The sequence below is a fragment of the Perognathus longimembris genome, chromosome 3, assembly GCF_023159225.1.
Source record: "Perognathus longimembris pacificus isolate PPM17 chromosome 3, ASM2315922v1, whole genome shotgun sequence".
Classification (NCBI taxonomy): domain Eukaryota; kingdom Metazoa; phylum Chordata; class Mammalia; order Rodentia; family Heteromyidae; genus Perognathus; species Perognathus longimembris.
Genome location: NC_063163.1, coordinates 102146295 through 102168911, shown reverse-complemented (window position 1 = coordinate 102168911; position 22617 = coordinate 102146295). Strand labels below are relative to the sequence as shown.

The window sequence follows — 22617 nt, the reverse complement described above, 5'->3', positions numbered from 1 at the left end:
CCAATGACATCTCTGATCTCAAAACAATCCCGTCACCAGGAGCCTAGCACCCCAGTGAGTCCCAAGGTGATTAGGTGAGTCTTGGCATGTCTCATCAATTTGGATGAGACAGGATGGCTAATCTGTGCCCAGGATCTGGACAAAGCTGTTCATCTAAATTACTCTAATCCACAGGTAGATTCTCATCAGCTTGCTCCTTTCCCCTTGATCTATCTTCTGTTTCCATAGCAGCTAAAACCTCAGTAAAATGGCAGCATCTGTCCAGGGCTCAGGTAAAAAAAAAAAATCTCCTGAGGAAGTGAAGCTGCTTGGTGGGCACAAAAGGGGGAACAAAGGACTTCAAGACATAGCAGCCTTAGCTTCAGAGAGATGCAGAGCAGAGGCTTGGCACTAGAGAGGGAATAACTATGTGTAACTGTGAAGGAGAAAGAGACAGAGAAACAAAGAGAAAAGGAGGGACAATATGAGCATAGAAAAAATGAAATTCAGGCAGAAAAAATTAGTAGCTTATGAGAGAAAAGGAAAGAACTAAAAAGCATAGAAAACTATAGGCATGAGAGGCAAGAAATGTCAATGCCTGGAGGAGAAATGGGAATGACATCAAGACAAGGACAAAGAACGGACCGGTCAGGGGTAAGACTGAGAAAAGACATGAAACAGGAGACAGCCACTTGGCATGAGGTGAAGGAAGTCTATCCAGATGATAAATGTTTGGTAGATTCAAAAGATTCAAAAGGCATGGGCCACCCCAGCATGCAAGAGCACTGGGAACTCATCAGCCCTGTGATGGATGGTGTGCACCATAGCTTTAAAAAAATGTGTCCATTCAGATGCCCCAAGTCCATCCTCCATCATTAATGACCTCATGCACAGCTGAAGCTTCCTCTCATGTTTGGGCCAGTCCACTCACAAGGTAATTTCAAAAGGAAGGATTGGCAGAGACATGAGAACAATGGCATAAGACAGCTCCCTAGAATTCTAGACAAACAAAATCTAATTTGACTTGTTGAACACATTGATCCTTGCATACTGCCACTTTTGAAGAGAAGAAACTCACCATGTCGGGACCATTATGGATAGCCCTTAGTTTCAGCCCCTTGTGGGGACTGCCTTATGGGAAAACAGACATCTGCCAGGCACATGATTGCAGACCTTCTGGAAACAGCCAATATACACAGACTGATTGTGGGTGGAAAGGTATAGCATCATCATGTAGAAGAGTCCATCTGCTTTTAAAGGCCCCACAGGCTCAGGCAAAATGTCCTAGTACACTGCAACACAATCAAAGTCAACTCCACCTTCTACCCAGCCTTGCTTCCATCCCTTCACTTCCACAAGGGTTGATCCCAAGAGCATTTCCTATGAAGCTTCTTATGAGGGAAAGCAGGGGAAACTGTTAGTGGACAGGAATACAAAATGGTGGACATAATACATGGTAGACAGTATGTAGCTCATTATGCCACTTCTTGTTGCCATAGTGCTTCAGGATCCTGCTCAAAATGGGGCTTTCCCCCTCCCCCCATAATGTCCTAGGTTGTTGATAAAAATCCTGTGTCAGTAGTGAGGTAATACCTCATACCAACTAGGTATCAAAAATCAGATTTACTTTCATATGTAGGCCCTGAGACTGGGGAGACAACAGGAAGAAATATGGCAGCAAGTGTGCAAGCTACCAAGCCATCAGCACAATGCTGGAGAAGGGCAGGTCACCCACTAGAGGAGGAGCTCCTGAACTGTAACAATTATCCTCCAGGAAGACCTAATGGACTTGTGGCTCAAAAAATGGCCTGTAATCTACTTTTGCTTCCAATAAACTTGCTGCTTTACTACATTTCACTACTCCTCTAACCCTTTAATTCTTTACCTGGCAGAGAAATGATCTATACCACTAGATGACATTGTATTTGCAGTAATAACAGTCTCTGGGTCTACTTGTAGCTACTCAACCTGTAACAAGTCAATAGTCTACATATAAAGGTACCTTTGGAGCCCTAAAAGTTGCCCTGCCCAGCCATATATATACCTTCATTCACCCAAGCATGTATATGCATAAATACATACATAATGATACTTTAATAAACAACAGAACTAAGGACTTCTCTTCATACCTTTCCTTACCTAGTCAGAGGTTTTCCTTGACCAAACCTTTTGTTCTTTTGTCCATTTATACTGCTGCAGTCTCCCAATCCTATCAGCCCCTATTACATTCTGGACTTATTATTTTATTTCATTTTATTTTTGGTCGTCTGTCTCGTGTCAATGTGAGTTCTTAAGAATGTAAATTTGTCAGTTTGGGGTTATTGCTAAATCCCACAGTGCCTAGAACAGCCTGAACTGTTGCAATACTCAATAAGTATTTGAGAACAAATGAAGTAGCATTATTGTACTTTGATCCCCAAATAAAAATTTGCTTAATGATAAATGACATCTTATCTTAAATTCTAAAGGTTTTAATGCTCATTCCATGAAAGCACAAAATGCTCAGTCTGGTCCGCATAACATCTGAACATTAAGACAAAATAAATGTTGCAATTTAGCCACCCATTAAGTTATATTTGTTTTCCAGGATCAATCAGAGAAAAGCAACAGATAGACCACAAAAACAACTAATGACCAGATTTTTGGCAATGCTAAAGAGGCACAGACTAGGAAATTTCCTTTTAGGAACATGGCCATTTTACAGCTCTCATGCATCATTGTGTGTGTTTATGTTTTCTCTCCTCAAAAACAACCAGCTGTACAATGCACCAAAGCACCACATTCCATCATCAAGCTTGATATGTGAAGTTCACTTAGAACATATTCACCAACATTTCACCCAGAGACAACTAGCATTAATTTCCATAGGATTGGAGAGATACTCAAATGATTTCTGAAATCTGTGAAGATGTTGTCTTACAGAGCACACAAATATGATCTGTAGACTCACGGGTATAACATGATCTGGCTGCTAGAAATGGAGAGCCCCTGGGGGCGAGGTGTCTGGAGCCCATTCTCCTGGCCAACAAATCATCCCCTTGCCTCGTTATTTATTTATTTATTTATTTATTTATTTTTTGCCAGTCCTAGGGCTTGAACTCAGGGCCTGAGCACTGTCCCTGACTTCTTTTTGCTCAAGACTAGCACTCTAGCACTTGAGCCACAGTGCCACTTCTGGATTTTTCTATATATGTGGTGCTGAGGAATCAAACCCAGGGCTTCACGTATAGGAGGTGAACACTCTACCACTAGGCCATATTCCCAGCCCCTCCCACTTGCCTCTTGAGACCCAATGCAGTGAACTTGTTTGCTTACCTTTGGGAGAAATGTGTCTCCATGTAACTGTAGGTTCTGGTCTACCTGTGGCTATGCAGGTGAGGCTGATATTGTTGCCTTCGTTAATGGAAATATCTGAAGAGATCTCTACAATTTTGGGAGATACTGTGGAGATAAAAATGGTAAAAGAAACATATAAATCTTGTTTACCCTTTCTTTGAAGTCTTAGAAAAGTACCTGACAAGCTAGCCTAAAGTCTGAAATGCATGAACTACAATTTTAAATAGTGAGACATTAGAGAAAGTACTTTAAATATGAAACATCCCCGGGCATTTAGCTTCCGCTTGATCCAAGTCAAAGGTCCAATTGAGACTACTTTCTACTGCAGTGCTACATGCTAGCTACGCCTTCTTGCTGTCTCTACTCTCACTTCATCCACCTCCAACATATTCCCACCAGTCATTCTTCTCTCTGTGTGCCAAGATGGCTTTGCATAATGCAGTTCTGAGCAGAGCATGCTTCTGTCTGCATAGGAGCTCACAGTCTACCTGACCATAACTATGCTCCTGATCCTAGAAGACCAGGCTACTCAGAACCAAGCATCAGCCTAGGCTCTCAGTACCATCTCCAGCAGTCTACCTCTGCTCACACCCTTTCCAATCATCATGCATGTGGACCCTTACATCCTTTCTTCTTGCATCCTTCCTGAAATCTCCGGGTATTTCTTTCAGGCCCAAGTCAAAAAGAACAAAGTTTTCTTTGTTGTGAACTCCACTACCCCTTCACCCCTCACTTCTTTAATAACTCAAATTTAGTTGTACTTCTTCACTTGAGCTTCTGGAACACATGGCATGGACCTGATCCATGACAGGCAGTTGAAAAGACATGTTAACCATCATAGCGTTCTCTCTCTCTTTACCCCCATTTCCTCCGCCTGTCCTCCCCCTCTCTCAGTAGTGTGTTTTGTGTATCTCAGTCTGTCTTTCTCTCTTTTATGGAAAGGAAAATGCTTTTTTACTTAAATAATCCTTAAATGGGAGTACAGTGCTGTTTCAATTTATCATCTCTATATGTGAGTATAAAACATATCACGCCTTTCATCATTCTCCCCCATCTTTCTCAACTTGGCCTGTCCCCTCAATTTGCCTAGTTACATTTTTACATTTGAGTATTATGACGGCATTCACCCACCCTTCTTTTCTCTATTTGTATGCCACCCTCTGTCTTTTACCTCAGTGCCCCTTACCCCACCTCCCCCCCCCCCCCCGCAACACATATGCCAACTTTTTTATATTCTTTTTTTGTCAGTCCTGATGCTTGAACTCTCAGCCTTGGGGATGTCCCGGAGCTCTTTTTTTCTCAAGGCTAGCTCTCTACCACTTGCACTGAAGCTCCACTTCCAGCTTTTTCCTGTGATTTCTTGGATAGGAATCTTACAGACTTTCTTGCCCAGCCTTGCTTTGAACCTTGATCCTCAAATCTCAGCCGCCTTCTAAGTAACTAGAATTACAGGTGTGAGCCACAAGTGGTTATCATTTTGTTTATCTCTGAATTAGCTTTACAATGGACATGCTCCTCTTGATGGATGGAGTTGGAGGCAGGACATTCCCATTGTTCAGTCTTGTCTTTGGCAAGCCTACATGCTCATGGTGCATTGTTGTCTGCTTGTTGTACAGAAGCAGAATCTCACACAAGTGACTGTATGTCTCTCACTGTGGTCCATAATAAAAGCTTATTGTTGTCCCAAATCTGAATTCACTCTGCAGTTTCAGCTTTACCAATAGCCAATGAGATATTGGGTTTTCCACGTGTGGGCTCATTTGTTTAATCTGTCAATGGTCTATGTATCATGTGGATAAAGCGAGAAGGCCATTTGTGGAGCCCATAAACTCCGTGTTGACACTTACCTCACTAAGTTACAGCTATTTGCTTGCATCCTCATCCACTAGACAATGGGCTTTCTGATGGCCTGGGCCATGCCTCCTTGGATTACCATCAGAGTAAAATGTTCTGCAAATGTTTGCAGGATTGGATTGTTATGGTTAATCGAGGGAAATACCTTCCCAACCTGTTCCACATTCCCAACAACCTTATGGGGGGATCATTAGCATGTATATTATTTCAGCCTTACCGACACTGGATTTGACAGGCACATTAAATGACCTCTCCATCCAGCACTCTTATGTTTCTTCATGCTACATTCTTCGCTTGGGTAAGTATTCCAGGGCCACCACTGTGTAAAATTCTGGGGCCTGTGATTTTCCCAGTACACAATGCAGTCTGCTTTGCAGCAAAACTCAGGAGGCTGTGATAGGGCTTTATTCCTTGTTCCATGACTACAGTGGTCCAATCCTCAATAATCAAACTGCTTTGCAAATCTCAATACCTACCTTAGATGAGAAAATCTCTGTTCCATTACTGACTCCCTTGTGTTGTAATATACCAGCCACAAATAAGAGTATGATATAGTTACCTCACTTCAGCCTTCGTCCCTGGCCCTCCTTTGGTATCATTTTCTTTCGTTCATGCCCCACACTGCACCCAAATGGGAGCACTTATGTTCATTGGCACGTGCTATACTTTGCTTCCTTATCCAGGTCTTCAATGCTAATGTGAGTGCTCAGGTGCTTTTCTATGCCTGTGCCTGTTACAGTTGCCCAAGGCCTCATAGAATCACCACTCCTTCCATATGGCTTTCCCCATCCCTCAAGAAGTTGTTACCTCTCCTCCCTGGGGATACCATAGCATTGTAGTTTCTCCTTTCTGGGTTTGAAGTATGCATATGTTACATTTCTCTGGCCTTTCTTTCTGTGCTATAAATTATCTGACTATACTAAGAGTCTTCCTCATCATTTAATTTTCAGCTGTCCTAAATTGGGTGCATAGAGCAAGGACCAATTAATCACTTTTAGACTTAAGCCTACATTGAGCTTCAGATAAAAGAGTATGCACACACACACACACACACACACACACACACACACACACACTCTCACACACACATCTCTGAACATTCAGACCCAAATAATGAGTTAGAAGTAATTGGCAGTGTATGTAGCAAGGGTTTGAGAAATGGTTTGAGTTCTACACATTGGGATTTTTAGAAATAACACTGCAATTTATGGATGTTTCATTTTAAAAGCTACATTAGTCCTTCCAAGACAGAAAGGTAATTGATGAGTTAAATGACTAAGTGTTTGATTTGCGGACTTCCTGACAGATATACATTCTAAATTCTCTTAGTTCTCTAATCATTTAAACTGATCTTGCAGAAATACAGCCTTTGATGTATTTTATTCATCAAGCTTTTTAACTGGAGCATTTCCTTCTAGTGAACTCTTTGCCCAACCCAGACATACGTGTGGTCCCTGCCCCTGCTTCGTGGTGGAACCCACAGAGCCTTACTCGCTTCCTGGGATAGATGCTTTCCTGCAGGGCTTGTGTTGGCCTTGCAGACACTGCTTCAGCTGCGCAGGTAAGTAATTTATCGATCTGTAAAGCACTCTGAGATGCTCTGTAAGGGATTATGTCACGCCAACGCCATGCAATAAAATAAAAAAATGATGGACTTTGTGAACACAGGGTGATTTAGTGTTTGTAGTTGGAAGTGTGCTTAAAGTACATTTTAAGTGGAAATCAGTCCGGGTAATGAATTACTCTTGCTTTGGAAGGGCTTCCTGGGAGTTCATTTTCCTGGCTTCTTACATGATAGCTAATCTGCTAATCATACACTGGAGGACAATGGGCAGTCCCCAAGCAGGATGGAAGATGGTCTGGGCCAAAGCTGTCAGCATAGTCAGTATATTAAGGGAGATGATCACATCTCATGCTGGGAAGAATCATCTAGAATTGTCTCCCCCACCTCACCAGAAATTGGAAAGTACCCAACTCACAAAGTAGATATTGGAGAGATGCTTGATACCTTTGCAATGCTGCTTAAGAGCAGAGATTGAAGAAGGCAATCTGCTCCTGGGTAATCTTGAAAGACAAGGGTTTCATGGTATTGATCTGAGGTGGCATGGCTAGAAGGACAGGCCCAAGTCACAGAGCTAAATCAAAATAGGGCATAAAATGCTATGGATTAGAGCTACTATATTCTAGGAGTTCTAGCACATTGTTATAGTTTTTAAAATTAAACTGAAGTCTAGGGGTGTAGCTCAGTGGATAGGGCCTGAGTTTAACACAAGGACCCAGGTTCCCAACAAACAAAGCAAATAACAGCCAGGCACTGGTGGCTCAGTCTAGTAATCCTTGCTACTCAGGACACTGAGATGTGAGAATCACTGTTTAAAATGACCCAGAACAGAAAATCCATTAAAAAAAAATCCATAAGACTCTTACCACACTTAACCAGCAAAAAGCCAGAAGGGGAAATGTGGCTCATGTGGTAGAGTGCAGGCTTTGAGTGAAAAAGCAAGTGAAAGAGAGTGTCTTGAGTTCAAACCCACTGCAGACACACAGATACACACACATACACACCACACATACACACACATACAGCACACACACATACCACACACACACACCTAACCAAACAAATAAATAGAGCCAATAAGGAAACATTACAGTCTCACTTAATTTATACTGAGAGAATATTATGGATATCTGTAAGATAGGACTAGTTAGGATTATATGTTTCTATATACTGTATATTACTTGCCCTCATGCAGGATGTTAGAAACATATTAGGATTGCTTTGCTTATTTTCTTTGCTTCCCCCCCCCCCCCCCCCCCCGAGAGCTGAGGACCAAACTTGGGGCCTTGTGCTCGCCTGGCAGGCACTCTTCTGATGATTTAAATCCCCAGCCCTGCTTTGCTTATTTTAATTCACTGATTTTCTTGTCAGCATTCATGGATCATCTTCCATGTACCAGCACTAACAGAAACTAAGTAAGACACAATCCTTTCCCCTAAAGATTTATCTGCCCAGAGATGTGAAAGCAGATACAGAAGTCTAACCCTTTAATGCACTGTGTGACATCACTGAATAGATTCAGTGTTAGAGGAACACAGAGGTGAGGCACCTAAGCCTGCCTGGAGATAGATGTCATGGGAGTTTTCTTGGACATACAGTGACTGTGTTAGGCCTTAGGGGGAAAATAAAATATAATCAAGTCTGCAGATGGGAGAAGGAAAAACATTATAGACAAAAAATACCAATAGAAGAAAAGTACCATTAATAAGACATTTTATAGCTTGGTGCAATCATTAAGGAAAGAAGTCTTATTTAGAGCCAAGGTAAAAAGTCACTCAAGAAACATTTTGTGAATTCATACTATATACAAAATTGTTTGCTAGGTATAGGAGTGACATGTAGAAATACAGTAGTTTACACAGCCTTCCATGAATGCACTGTTTGGGGAAACAGTACCTCGAAGCATTCTAGAGAAGTGAATAGTAAAGCAGAAATGTCTCTGAAAATTGTGTATGATGGAATTTGAAATGACTGATGGGAATTTGAAGTGCCATGAGCTAGTAGGAGGGAGGATCACAATAAGTGGGTATGACAGAAATGACTTTACCACATACAACTGTCTATTTTGGATATCAGCAAATAATGGAGAGTCATCTACAAGGAAAAAGTCTCACAAAGACCACCTCACCCGGGCACAAATGGGGAGGGAGAACCCCACTAGGTTCAAGGAGACATGATGTCTATTTATTCACAGTGACAATGGAAAGGTAGGCTGGCTGTCCTGGACCTACTAGGTCCTGGATTAGGAATCTTTGACCTTCTGACTTCATCCTCTGTGCCTCCTCTTCTTCATACACATAATGTAGTTAATGCATTTTACAGAATGATGAAGTTCAAGATGTTTTTGTAAGGATTTAAGAAGGAAGTTTTGGAACCACACTGAGAGCAGTTCCTGGCAATGTGAACTACTCAATAAATGAGTTTTAATATTGTATGTGGGTTGGCAAAAGCGCATGTGCAGTGTCATCTCAGAATAGACAGTCAATCAATTTTATAAGAATCGATGAAAATGGAATATAAGATCAATGAAGTAAAGTACCACCAGACTGTGGAACAGCCTGAAGGGTGAAGTTTCAGACTTTTTTTCACTCTCTCCTACAGGTTATAGCAAGTATTTAAAAGTTTTTTTTAAAGGAAATGCCATATTTTTCCCTGAAATTTATTTTAAGAAGAAGAATCTGTTAACCATGTGTCAGAGAGAGTGAAACGGGGAGAAATTGGAGTCAAAGAAATCTATCTTTGTGAGCAATGTTCAAAGCCTGGATTTTCACTGTTGGCTGGGTAAAGGTGGAAAGAGAGGGGTGGATTTGGGAGCAACTGTTCTGGGGTCTTAAGAACAATCTGGAATGGGGAAAAAAGAGGCAAGAGCACCACAGGGTTGGACAGAGCCCTAGATGGGGGATAGAGAGCTACTTTTGTGGAGAACATCCGTTTGATGAAGTCTGGTTTAAGCATGATGGGAAGCTGATGAGGGACATCAGTGTAGAAATACCCTAGTAGTAGCTAGGAGTTCTGTGATCGAAGATTTGGGGCAGGATATCAGCTGAGAAAACTGCTGAGGTTGGGGAGGGCTGGAGCCAGATTAAATCTTCTAAGAGTTGGCGGTGCCACCAGAAAGGTCATCATCCTGTTTTTACCACCTCAGTGATTTTGTGTCTGCTAGTGTTTGAGGTCTAATTCTGGAAAATATACCAGTTGTAGAAACAGAAAAAAAACAAACAAACAAGAAGTATGTAGGATATGGTTAGGAGGGAAAGAAAAAGCCAAAAGCCAAATGAGCCATTCTGTGGATACAATTCCACATTTACTACATGATGTTAAGGTTTAATCTGGCTGTGAATTGATATTAATTCAAATGTGTAAATAATTAAATAATAATCATTAAACCAGTGTCCCTAAGAAGTTTTCTCCTCTTGGTTTAGCGTCCACTGCCCAGGTGTTGAGTTTTCATAATTATGTCATTAATAAATAGAAATTTGCTGCTTTTTAAAACACACAGTAGATAACCTATTAAATCTAAATTAAGATGCTTTATTAAGCATTGCTCTGTCCTGTGAAGCTGCAAATGCACATAAGCTGCCTGGATTGGAGACTCTGCAGGATTCGTGTAGATCTATCTCCCCAATGCTCCCATGGCTGCCTCTGGTGATAATTTCTCCTCTGCTTGGTAGTGACAATCTGAGATGTCCACTTCTACACAAGACAGTGTTCATATTGAGGTTTCATCACCTATAAGGTCTACGGACCTCTGTCCAGAAGAATTGAAAGGACAGATCTAGATACCCATTCAATTATATCTGGACAATTTTGTGTTCCACAGATATTTCTTAATGAATGTCTATGTTTTGGCAGGTGTGGATAGACATGTGAATGAATTGAAAAGACTGCATATCTTCAAGGAGATTAAATAGTTCTCAAGGGCTTTCATGGCATAAATTAATAATGATGATTACTATTTATTAAACACCTGCTTTATAACATGTGATACACACACACACACACACACACACACATTTATTTGCTTGCTTTTCCCTTGACTCAACAGCACAGATAGACATTATTTCTAAAGAAACCAATTGTTCAGGTTTACTTGGGATTGGGGACCTTCCGCAGACCCAAGATTTCATACCAAGTAGATGGGGATGCATTCATTATCCTAATTATCTCTCACATTTTACAGATAAGGCTACTGATACTCCAGGGAGTAAAGGGACATTTTCAAGGACTACAACCAAAAACTGTCATTTTATATGTTGTTTTATATTTTAGCAAGGGATTAAATGAGCGAAGAAAATAACAAATGCAAATGACATCCTCGATGAGTACATAAAAATAAATAAGATGCCGAGTGACAGTAATGCTTATAATCCTAGCAACTCAGGAGGCTGAGATCTCATGATAGAAGTTAGAATCCACCCCTGGCAGGAAAGTCCATGAGACTCTTATATCCAATTAACTATTAAAATGCTGAAATGGGAGCTGTGGTTCAAGTGGTAGAGTGCCAACCTTAAGCAAAATTAGACAATGTACAGTGCCAAGGCCCTGAATTCAGGCTCCAGTACTGGCACAAAATAACAAACAAACAAACAAATAGGGTGAAGATGTGATTTGAGTATAGAGTACCAACTGAACAAGTAAGTTGTGCAAGTGTGAGGCCTTGTGATCAAATTCTTGTAGGGGAAATGAATAAAAATTAGTAAATAAGAAGGCTCAGAAATTCTTTTATAATTGTGGATGTATACTCATTTTTAAAATGGGTTGTGCCTTATTCACATTACAGAAAGCTCAAATTCAATGTTGGATAGACTTACATGCATCCTCCCATAATTTACTTACTCTTACAGACAAATGAAGAAACTAAAGATTAGTTGTATTTTGGTTAATTTGCTCAAGGCAAACATCCAATGAGGGTTAAATTTGGGGCCTAAATTTAGGTTATGATTGATGTTAACTATGTGTTTGGTTCCAGGTCATTGAATACTCAACTCACTGTTCCTTGAGGCTTGTGGAGTGCATTCACAATATACAACTACTGTTGCATCCATATCTCCAAGGAGATTTAGCAAGAAGAGCCTCCCCCATTGCTATTGAATAGTGTCACTTTCTACGACAAGAGCAGGTGGAAGTTCCATTTGTGTCTTCCTTTGGATTCACATACATTGGCATCCATACCTCCCCCTTGTCTTTATTCTACTCTCAGGACATCTGAAGCATCTTGTTCTGGTTCTTCCTTCAGTGTCCTCTAAACCAGAGACCTGAGGACCTCAGCACTTGGTCTGAGGGGCCACTGTGGCTGCTCTTCTGGTCTCCACGCTGTGTCTATGTGATAGGAAGTCATCAATTTCCTCCATGGATACATTCACTAACTGAGATATTTGGTTTTGTTTTCACCCCAAAGACTTTATTACCTGCCTCCTCCTTTCATTCCTGACCTTTATTTTCTTCCTTATAAGTAGTTGTAGACACAATGTGCATTCCCATATCACTAGATTTATGAATTACTTTTTGATCAAAAGACTCTAAGCTTCCTGTCAGAAGACTAGGTTTTAAGCCTAGACCCCCCAATACAGTAGCTGTATAAACTTATGTAAATCGTTTGGCTATCTATCATATTTTTCTATTAATATCTTTCCTAGTGCCTCAAAGTAGGTATTTCATGGATCAGATAAAAATGGGAAATATCACGTTACACATTATTAGTGTCATTAAAATATGTACTTCTAGAGACCAATAGGAAGAGAAATGAGAACTTTGGACCTGGTGGGGAGTTGTTTGGGTTTATAAACTGCCTTGCTTACCATCCCTGTGCCCTTTGGCAGAAGCTAACCCCATTTCAATGTATTGATGTTTCGGAACCGATTGGTATCTGTATGTATGTGAGGACCCAAGAGCCAGCCTGACATTGGCAACAAAATCTGCTAGGCTGCCAGCAAAACGTTTGCTGTCTTCTTTTTCAACGAGAGAAAGGCTAGATGATAGATATTTAGAATCACAAATAAGAGCTTGAAAATGTGGGAAAGCTCCTTAATGATATGACCTCAGGCAAACTGTTATTTCTTTAGCCAGAACACTTTTGTCATTTTGTTACATCTCATTCTCTCTCTTGCTCTCTTTCTCTCTCTCTCTCTTCTCTCTCTCTCTCCTCCCCCCCCCCCCGTGTCTTCCTCTCCATATTGAATCCATTCATGTTTGCTAGAAAAAAATAATGAAATCCCTGGGAGAAAAATCTACTGATTTATTCAGGATTAGTCATAAACCAGTAGTTCTGAAGTTTGGAATTTTTTCCTTCCAGGATCAAATGAAATGTAGAAGGAAGTTTTTATGAGCTCTGCTCCCTGACCCACTTTAGCCATTCCTGATGGAGATATAGAAGAATAAAGTAAACACCACTCATTCATCACTCCATGCTTCCCTGCTTCTGGGCATATTAGTGTAAATTGAATTTCACAGCACCTACCTGTAACCATAAGCACTCCATTATATTGGGCATCAACTAGGAAATTGCTAAGAAGTGTCTGTTCATCAATTGTGTCATGTAAGAACCCCAAAAGCAGTATTGCTAATGGTGATATGAGCTTGCCACTATGACAGGACTGGCTGTGTTCCAGCTACCAGAACAATGGTACAGGCTTTGGGTTGAGTGCATACGACTGGCTTCCTTGCTTGCCACCACCATACCCAAACACAGAAGCTCTTTAAGGAGCAGTTCATGAAGGGAAAAGAGAGAGTGGGAAGGAGGATCACCATGCCACTCTTTACCTAGCACTTTGCTGGGTATTGGATATATGCTGTCTCTTTGTAAATTCTCCTTCCCAGTAATGTCTCAGGCTTTACCTCCTTGTGCAGGAAAGGGACTGAAGTTCAGAGATGTGACAGAACTAGTCCAAGGCATCCAGTCATACTGTAGATTATTCTGTAACCAAGTGGCCCTAAAACCCAGCAACCAACATTTACCCACATCAGAAGACCTCCAAAATTGTATAATGCTTTCCAAAAAATGGAATCAAGAGGTGTTGTTTTTTTTTTTTCAATTGTACTGTTTGCAGGGTTTTTTTCTTTCTTTGTTTCCCTTTGGTTTATCCCTTTTTGTCACAGTTTTTGATTTCTGTACCTTTTGTCTTGTATATGTTTATCTGATTTGGGGAGGGGAAGGGGAATCACAGAAACAGTGGAACAAAGAGTAAACCAATTCAGCAGTGATACTCACCAAATATTATGTTGGAAATGAACTTTCCAACTTGGAGGGAAGGGGGCTTGGGAGGGGGAAAAGTGGAAGAAAATGAGGGAACTGTAACCCCTCTGTACATCACCTTTACAATAAAATTTACATTTAAAAAGTAAAGTCCTAAAAAATTAAAATGATGCTATACTGAAAATGGGCTCAATTGACTTGATTCACTCCATGAGTTTGTATGAAAGGTGACAAACATTTTTAAGAAACAAACAATGCAGAAATATTGTTTTTTTCTATTTTTTTCTCATGAAAGAGTACTAATATTAATGGAACAGTGAATGAAGACTAAACACTTTGCATTTAATCCAGAATGCTGAAGCTCTAAATAGCTAATAATGTGCTCAAAGCCACTGAAACAGAACATGGCTGATGTCAGACCTCAGCTCTTCCTGCAGGGTTTTGGAGATCAAATAGAATATGTAGGTATAATTGAAAGCACTTAGTGAACTACTAATCACTCTGCAAAATAATGTGATTCTGATTGAGATAATGGGGAGTTCAATCAATTAATGGTAAACAACTTTACCATGTGCTGTAAAAATCCAGCCCTGATTTGCTGACCAGGGTTTCTTTAACCTCCCTAGCAACCTAGCAACGTGGTTTGACCTGCTTGGATTTATCACATCCATCTCAGAGATAGGAGCTGGCAAGACATTTCTGATCCCTTCTGCTTCTAATTCATTCTCATCAGGAGTCATCTTTGAAATGCCACTGCAGTGACTCTTTAAGCTGTTTCTTTGCTGTCTTGGATTGTAGCATCCTGCTACCACTCTCTCTTAACAATGAAACCATGCAACTGAGGTTGACAGAACACACATGACTAGTTCAGGTTAACCACAGAATGGAGATTAGATGTTATATCTCAGGTTCCCTCAGCTGCCCTTCCCTTCAAAATAACTTGTTTTGTCCTAGATCCAAAAGATTATAGAACCAGAAAAAGATGCCATTAGGCTTAGCCAAATCTGTAGGGCCATCCTCAGCCGCTCAGAAGCAGTCAAGAAGGAACTCTGGGTATATTTCGGGTCCTGTGTGCCACTTCATTTTCAATACAGGATATTTTTCTTGAATTTCAGGTAAATTGTTCCTTTGGATGTTCTTGCTTATATTCAGAAATCCTCCTCAAGAAGAATTATCTTTTGATTTTTATACCACTACTTTTTATATACCACTACGGAGGCTTGAACTCAGGGCCTCCTACTCTTGCTTACCTTTTTCACTCAAGGTTGGTGGCACTCTATCACTTCAGCCAGAGCTCCACATCTGGCTTTTTTTTTCTGATGACTGTGGAGATTAAATATCTCATGGACTTTCTAGCCCAAGCTGGCCTCAAGCCTTGATCCTCAGAACTCAGCCTCCTGAGTAGCTAGGATTGCAGGTATGAGCCACTGGTACCCAGAGAAGAACTATTTACAACAGTCTGTGCCATAACACCCCCTGAGGATAAAGTTCACATTTCTATACCTTGATATCACACAAATCAATGAACACATGACTGCAGATGCATCTATCACCCTGATCTCCCAGATTCCTAGGCATGATTCTCCCTGCTCAGAATCTCTGATAGGCTCAGCCACCGGTTTTCCTCTCTGCCAGGCTGCTCCATTCAGGTTTGATGAGGGCTAACCAGGTAGAGACTGAGCTTCTGTTCCCAGGTGGTTCCCTCTCTCAGCACAGCAGAAGCCAGCATTGACGGCCTGTCCATCTGCTGACCGCCAACCGTGCCAAGCTCACTTATATTCTCAGCTGCTTTGATGGCATCACTGGCACTTTAATTCTTAATTGCCTAAAAGCACTGGTAGTTAGGCACTCAAGTACAAGCTATAAAGCTGTACACAGGGGGAATTATGCTGACTGCAGGAGGAAGGTCGTGGTGACGTCCCCACCAGCCCCCTCCTCCTCTCCCTTGATTGCAGTAGGAGGGTGCAAACATTTTCAAAGACTTCTTTTTTTTCCTCTTTCTGCTCAAATACTAGCAAGGTTGAGTTCAAAGAAAGGGATGTGGGGCCTGTAATGCTTCTGCCAGAATGAAACTTGAATTATGCTCCCATGTGTTTAGCCAGAATCGGTGGGACTATCTTGGGTAAGTGAAGACACATCTCATTAGTTCACCTCAAATCCTAGAGCCCCAGAGATGGTCCCAATGCTGTCCAAAGTAACTTGACAACCAGTTTTATTTTTCTTTCAGGTTTCTCTCTCTCTCTGTGTGTGTGTGTGTGTGTGTGTGTGTGTGTGTGTGTGTGTGTCCAGAGTCCTTATTGCCATTAAATCCCTCATAAAGGTTATGGCTGGATAACAGATCAGGCTGATACTTCCTTCCCTTTCACGAGACGGGTAGAGACGCCAGGCTGTGTGAAGCTACATGTGTGCAATGAGAGCGGCAGCTCTGTGAATCCCCTGTGAAATGTCACAGTGCTGGAGTAAGAGAGGGAGTGAGGTTGGGGAAAGGGAAAAAAATTCAACATGACTTCTTGTTAATACAAAGCTTGTCAAACACATCACCTAGAAATACCAAATGTCTTTATTAGATTCTTTTATCTCCCCCCGAGATTGGAAGGACGCACCAGTTGCTTTTCGGTAGAGATGTCATCATCCAGAAACTAATTAAAGGCTACGCAGGAAGCTGGGGCTCTCACACTCCAGAGAACAAAATGCATTAGCAAGCGAAGTTAAAAAAAAAATTACAAGTGAACTTTATATCGAAAAGGGCAAGTTGGGAGTTTGACAATAACTCTTCTTCCTCCCTCACCAGCTCACAGCAGGTAAAAGTGGGACCGTCAGGATACCAAGGCCTTGTGACACAAGGCCATCTGCTTGGCAGCATCACTCAAGGAGAATCCTCCTGGCTGGCAGAGCACTGGACCCCTTTGCTATGAGGTATGCAACTGTGTGGCTTTCCTACCAGCATCTGCCCTCATGACTGAGAACTGCCAAAGAGGAGAATTTCTGAACAACACTCTTTTACTTGTGCAGACCAAAGGGCATGGCAATTCAATCTAAATTCGGTCCAACTACAGAAAAACAAACGGAAACTATTATGATTCATAATGAAGTCCTCTGTTTTCTTATTTGTTTGTTTGTTTGTTTTCAGTTACAGGGCTTGACCTCAGGGCCTGGATGCTGTTTCTGAGCTCTTTTGCTCAAGGCTAGTGCTCTGCCATTTCGAGCCACAGTGCTAATTCCAGTTTTCCAGTAGTTAATTAGAAATAAGAGTCTCATGGACTTTCCTTCCTGGGCTGGTTTCAAACCACGATTCTCAGATCTCAGCCTCTTGAGTAGCTAGGATTATAGGCTTGAACCACCAGTGCCCAGCTCTTGTATTTTTGTGTTTTTCTTTTTAACTGTGTAATAAGTTTCCTCCATATACATTAATGAATATCCCGATTGTACTGTATGTTTTGCAGTCTCCCCCAAATACCTACATGTTTTACTTCCACCTTTCCTGCTAATTCTGTGTGGTTTCTCATGTTTTGTGAGTCATAGTTGTATACAGAATAAAATTCGGAAACCTAGGCTTTGTCATTCAAGGACCTCAGTGATTTCCCGACAGTCCCACAAACACCCTCATCAACACTACAGTACATATGCCCGACCATCTTCCTGAATTCACACCTTGCTTCCTAAGGTTTCTTCTGCTTCACATCTTACAAGACTCAGGATCGCTACCTCCCCCGTCTCTAATGCTGTTTTTCTTTAGGCCATAGATGAACACATCTTCTCATCCACTAAGCTTTCAATACACATTGTCTGAATGACTGACTGTAAGTGAGTGAATTGATCTAAGTGGTTGAAGTTTGCTGGCTCCCTCCACCTAGGGAATAAAGCTTAACATCTCTCGTTTGACCCCTCAGATGACCTTGCCTTTCCTAATTACTTTTGTACTGCTCCCTCATGTGATTTTTGACCAAATATCCCTTGTTTCATTCCACCTAAATTAATTAATCTGTACTAAAGACTATCTACAATATCATAAGAGCTCTCAGGCTCTGGCACCAATTAGGCCAGTTTTAGTCTGGATCTAGTATATATTATATAAATACAAATGTATATCAATTTTATTGTGATAATATGCATATATAATTTTTACATATAGTTCAATGTCTTAAACAAATTCATAAAGATACATATTTCTGAGACATTTATTTGACTTTAGACACCTGGAAAAATACATATATCATTAATAATTATCTTTTCAAGTAATTATGATGAGAGCTGCAGTCACATAGTATCTACCATATGCAAAGGGATCAAAATCAGAAACATATATACCAACAGGTGTTCATATGTCAAGCTCCAATCACATACCCCCAAACTCTCTGTAGTCAAATTCAAGGCCCTACATCTTGCCAAACCTAATGGTCAATTCCCTATCTTTGTTATTACTTAATATTTCAGTCACCTTTGGCCTTGACCTTTCTTTTCTGTTTTGGCTTGGTGCTATCACCCTGTCCTTGTTCCCTCTTCCCCTTCTTGTCATGGCTTCTCCATTTCAAATGCTCAATATGAAATGTTGTGTTTCATAACCATGGGTTCCCTTCTGTTCTTGATATTTTCTTCCACTTTATACATGTCTCTATCGACCACTCCCTGGCCTCCCTCTCTTTTGGGCTTTACTCCCATATACCCAAACATTAGATCCCACATTTGCTACCTATGTAAACACAGGAGTTAAATTTCCCCTCTCTTTAAAAAGTATGATTTAATAATGAACCTTTCCACAGGACATTGCTGAAGATGAAATGAATTTGATCACATGAAGCACTTAGAACAATAATGAGCCTATAAAGGGTAGTCAGTAAAGCAAATACACTTACGATGTCCCAGAATTCTACATTCTTCCTCCTCTAGAATATTCCACCCTAATTAATCACCCCATCACCTACCTAATTGTGCAAGACAAAAACAAGAGTTGTCCTTAATTTCTCTTTCCTTTACTTTCCACAGCCAATTATTATATCTTGTTGGTTTTATTGCAAAAATAACCCTCACTCTGACTAGATATCCTTCTTTTTTTCAACATAATTCTCTTACCTTAATATCCATGTCTACTTGCCTATTGTCATTTCTTTCCTGTTCTTCCTGTTTCTATGTATATATTCCAGTCTGAACCATATCATGAGTAATATTTTGTTAAATAAAGGAAACAAAACAAGTAAACTGAGCCACACACCAGTGACTCACTACTGTAATCTTACCTACTCAGGAGCCTGAGACCTGAAGATCATTATTTAAAACCAGCCTAGGAAGAAAAGTCCATGAGACACTCATTTCCAATTAACCAGGAAAATGCTAGAAGTGGAGGTATAGCTCAAGTTGGTAGGCAGCTAGCCTTGAGCAAAAAAAGCCAAATAAGAGCATGAGGCCTTGAGTTCAAGCCATTGTAGCAGCAATAAACAAATGAATAAAAATAAGTAAACTAAACTAGCAACAATATATACATCAGACAAAATAATTTTCCGTCTAAAAGTTACTTCCAGTGGCATCTGATTGAATTTAACAAAGAACTCATAATGCATCCTTCTTTCTCCAAGTTGATACATCATCACTGGCCCCAAAGGACAGGTAGGATTCTTATTTATTTATTTTTTCCTCACTCAGCTACCTGTTCTATTTTCTGTTCTTTAGAGGTGCCGAGCTGGTTTCTTCTTCAGGATCTAGTGATTTATATTTCCTTTCCTGAAATGATCTTTCAAAGATTTTATTATGATGCGTTATTATATTTAGTTCTCATTTCAAATGCTGCCAACTCAGTGCCCTTACTGACCAGGTTTTCAAAAATAACCATTCCTACCACAGCTCCCTACTTAAGTTAATTTGTATGGCAGACATTACTCTCATTCATCTGTTTAGAGTTTATTGTCTCTATGCTCATTAGAATGTATCCTCTAGAAGAAGGAAACCTTATACAATCTTCATTCTACCATTGCCACCCACAATGCAACCCAGCACACAGTAAGGGCTGGATACCTCTTTTGGAATACATGAACTCCCCTAGCAAGAATTAACTTATCTTCTTTATTATTCAAAGTCCTTTGTTCAAGCCACTTGGAGGGACATTTTATGATGTCTTAGTAACAGTTAGTATGGATCCCAATTGCTGACTTCTGCTAGAGAAGGCAGGTTCTTATAGTACAGTATTACTTATAAAACATAGTGCACAGCTGGGCACTGGTGGCTCATGCTGGTAATCCAAGCTGCTCAGGAGCCTGGGATCTGATGGTGGTTCAAAGCAGGAAAAGTCTGTGAGACACTTATCTCCACTTAATCACAGAAAAAGCCAGAAGTGAAGCTGTGGCTCAAGTTAGCCCTTGAATGAGAAAGAGCTCAAGGAAAGAGCCCAGGCCCAGATTTCAAGGACTATGGCTCTATGACTCTATGGTATTAAGAGAGATATTCTAGTAGAAATTCCATGATGTAATGACTGACACTAGAATGATTGAACTGTTGCTTCCATATACAGCCCATCTGATACACAAGTGTGTGTGTGTGTGTGTGTGTGTGTGTGTGTGTGTGTGTACACGTATACACATTTACTGAGTATCTGATAAGCCAGATGGCCCATTAGAGGAGTGGCCATTTGTTGTGAATCTAGGAAAAGTGTCAACTTGCTTTTGGAAAGGAAGACCAAGTTCATTTTTTTTTCCTTCCCTAAGGCAGTAGAACATCAAAGAAAACAATGGCCTACAGGCTACTCTCCTTTTTCTGAGAAGGTTATGTTGAGTAACACAGAAAAGCTAAACAAAAACCCTGTCAGTGGGTAATAAATTAAAAATAGGTCTGTGCTACTGAAGATAAATCAACGACTTTAATACACCTCTCCAGAGCTGGGCATCTTCAAGGAACATAGGACAGGTGCCTCCAAGCTGAAGTATTGGCTAAAAAACTGTCCTTTAAATTACATTTGGGCTATTTCTTTTCTGGCTGGTTGTATTTTTTGGTGATCTATCTAGAGGCTTAAAAAGACACACAGCAAAATAAATCTCAGTTCCATTAAGCACACACCATGGACTTGCATATTTGTTCTTATCTTCAGCTTCTCTTCATTTCTATCATCCCCCACTCCCAACACTATCAGCCATCAGCACCAGAAAATGTTTACGATTACTCTAGACACTGATACTAATCTAATTCCCTGTAATTGCTATTCATCATCATGTAGCCTTCCTTTCTATTTTATTAAGCTCTAGTGCCACATCCCACACTTCCTATAACTTGTGATATAAACTCCCTAGTGCTTCTTTCTCGAGTTAAATGGTAGCCAAGGAGTGAGCTTTCAACTACATCGGCACTCCGAGAATCAGGGTCAGTAGAGACAGGCAACATTGCACCATCATGGGTCCCCATTATATTAGCACAAGTGTATGCACTTGCCTTCATTTTCAATTGGGTACAGTCTCTTGCTGAGATGAATCAATATTTAATAATTGTGAGGTGCAGTTATGTGGATGTTCAGGGGTCTCCATCTCACAGGGAACTGCCTGCAACAGCACTGCGAACACAGCATCTCATAATGCCTGGTGCTGACTCCTTTGACAATTCCTATTTTTATCAGCAGTACTATCAACTTCCAAAATGTATAATACAGACAATAAGCTAACTCCCAGATGAGATGTGCCTAGAGTATAGTGGCTAGGGACTGGCATAAGTTCATTAAGGCAGGCAGTGGAATTTTCCCTCCTGGAGATACAGGCTGGGAAAGGGACACTCTAAAGTCTAGCAGGAAAAACAACAGCACTCTTCAAGCATGGCAGGACTGAAGACACAGGGTTCTGTCCTTCTCTGCTCTTCCATCCTGCTCTGTGCTACTGAGCCAATCACTAGCTTCAGCTTGCTCATCAGTATAATGAGGAGTTTAGGCAAGTTGGGCTGTTTTCCATCTCAATACTATTGATATTTTGGGCTGGCTGATTCTTTGTTGTGTAGGGTCTGTCTTGTCCATTGTAGAATCCTTATAGTATTGATACACCAACTTCCATTATCTCTTCCTATCTCTCTCTCCTCCCTCTCTCCCCACTCAAGCGTGCGTGCACACACACACACACACACACACACAAGTTGGGGAAACCAAGCATGTCCCTAGACACTAGCAAATGTACCCTAGAATGTAAAACACACCCTGTAGAACCACTAGGCTAGCTAGTGCTTTGGATATTTTTCAGCTTTCTGTGATGTCTGTCTCATTTTCCTTCTTTGGAAGCTTCTGCCTAGAGATGTTAATCGGCAGCACAGATTGAAATTATTTGAAAGTGTCTCTTACATATGGCTCTCTTTTTAGTTGCCCAATCTGGGTTCTCTTTCAATGCCAAGACATGCACTGATCAGTCATGTCCTGAGCCTCACTTTAGCTTTCCACTGTCCTGGGACGCCATATGCATTTCTGATTTTCAATATGCAGCCTCTCCTCACTTTGTAGGCTTCCTCTCCCACCCACCCATTCTCAGTCTCAGCTCCATAGAAAGATGCCATGGTGCAGCCCTCCCTAACTGCTGTAATCTGCAGGTGACCCAAAGCTCTAACCCTCTATTGCATTTCGCCCATGTCTGCTCAGCTCCCTCTCATGGTCCTCTTCTGCAGGTCAGGAGAGATGCAGGGTAGCTAGCTGCTGAATGGCTCATTACCCAGGGCAAATTCGTCAGAGAGGAACCTCAGCTTAAGC

General features: G+C 41.0%; 1 protein-coding gene across 3 annotated transcripts in view; it reads right to left on the bottom strand.

The window, feature by feature from the left end:
• Ntm (neurotrimin) overlaps positions 1-22617 on the bottom strand; it is a 1004130-nt gene that overhangs the window by 115748 nt on the left and 865765 nt on the right. For all 3 annotated transcript variants that reach the window (XM_048343631.1, XM_048343632.1, XM_048343633.1), the window contains one exon: positions 3295-3420. In XM_048343631.1, the coding sequence (XP_048199588.1) occupies positions 3295-3420 (126 nt within the window). The remainder of the gene's footprint in view (positions 1-3294; positions 3421-22617) is intronic.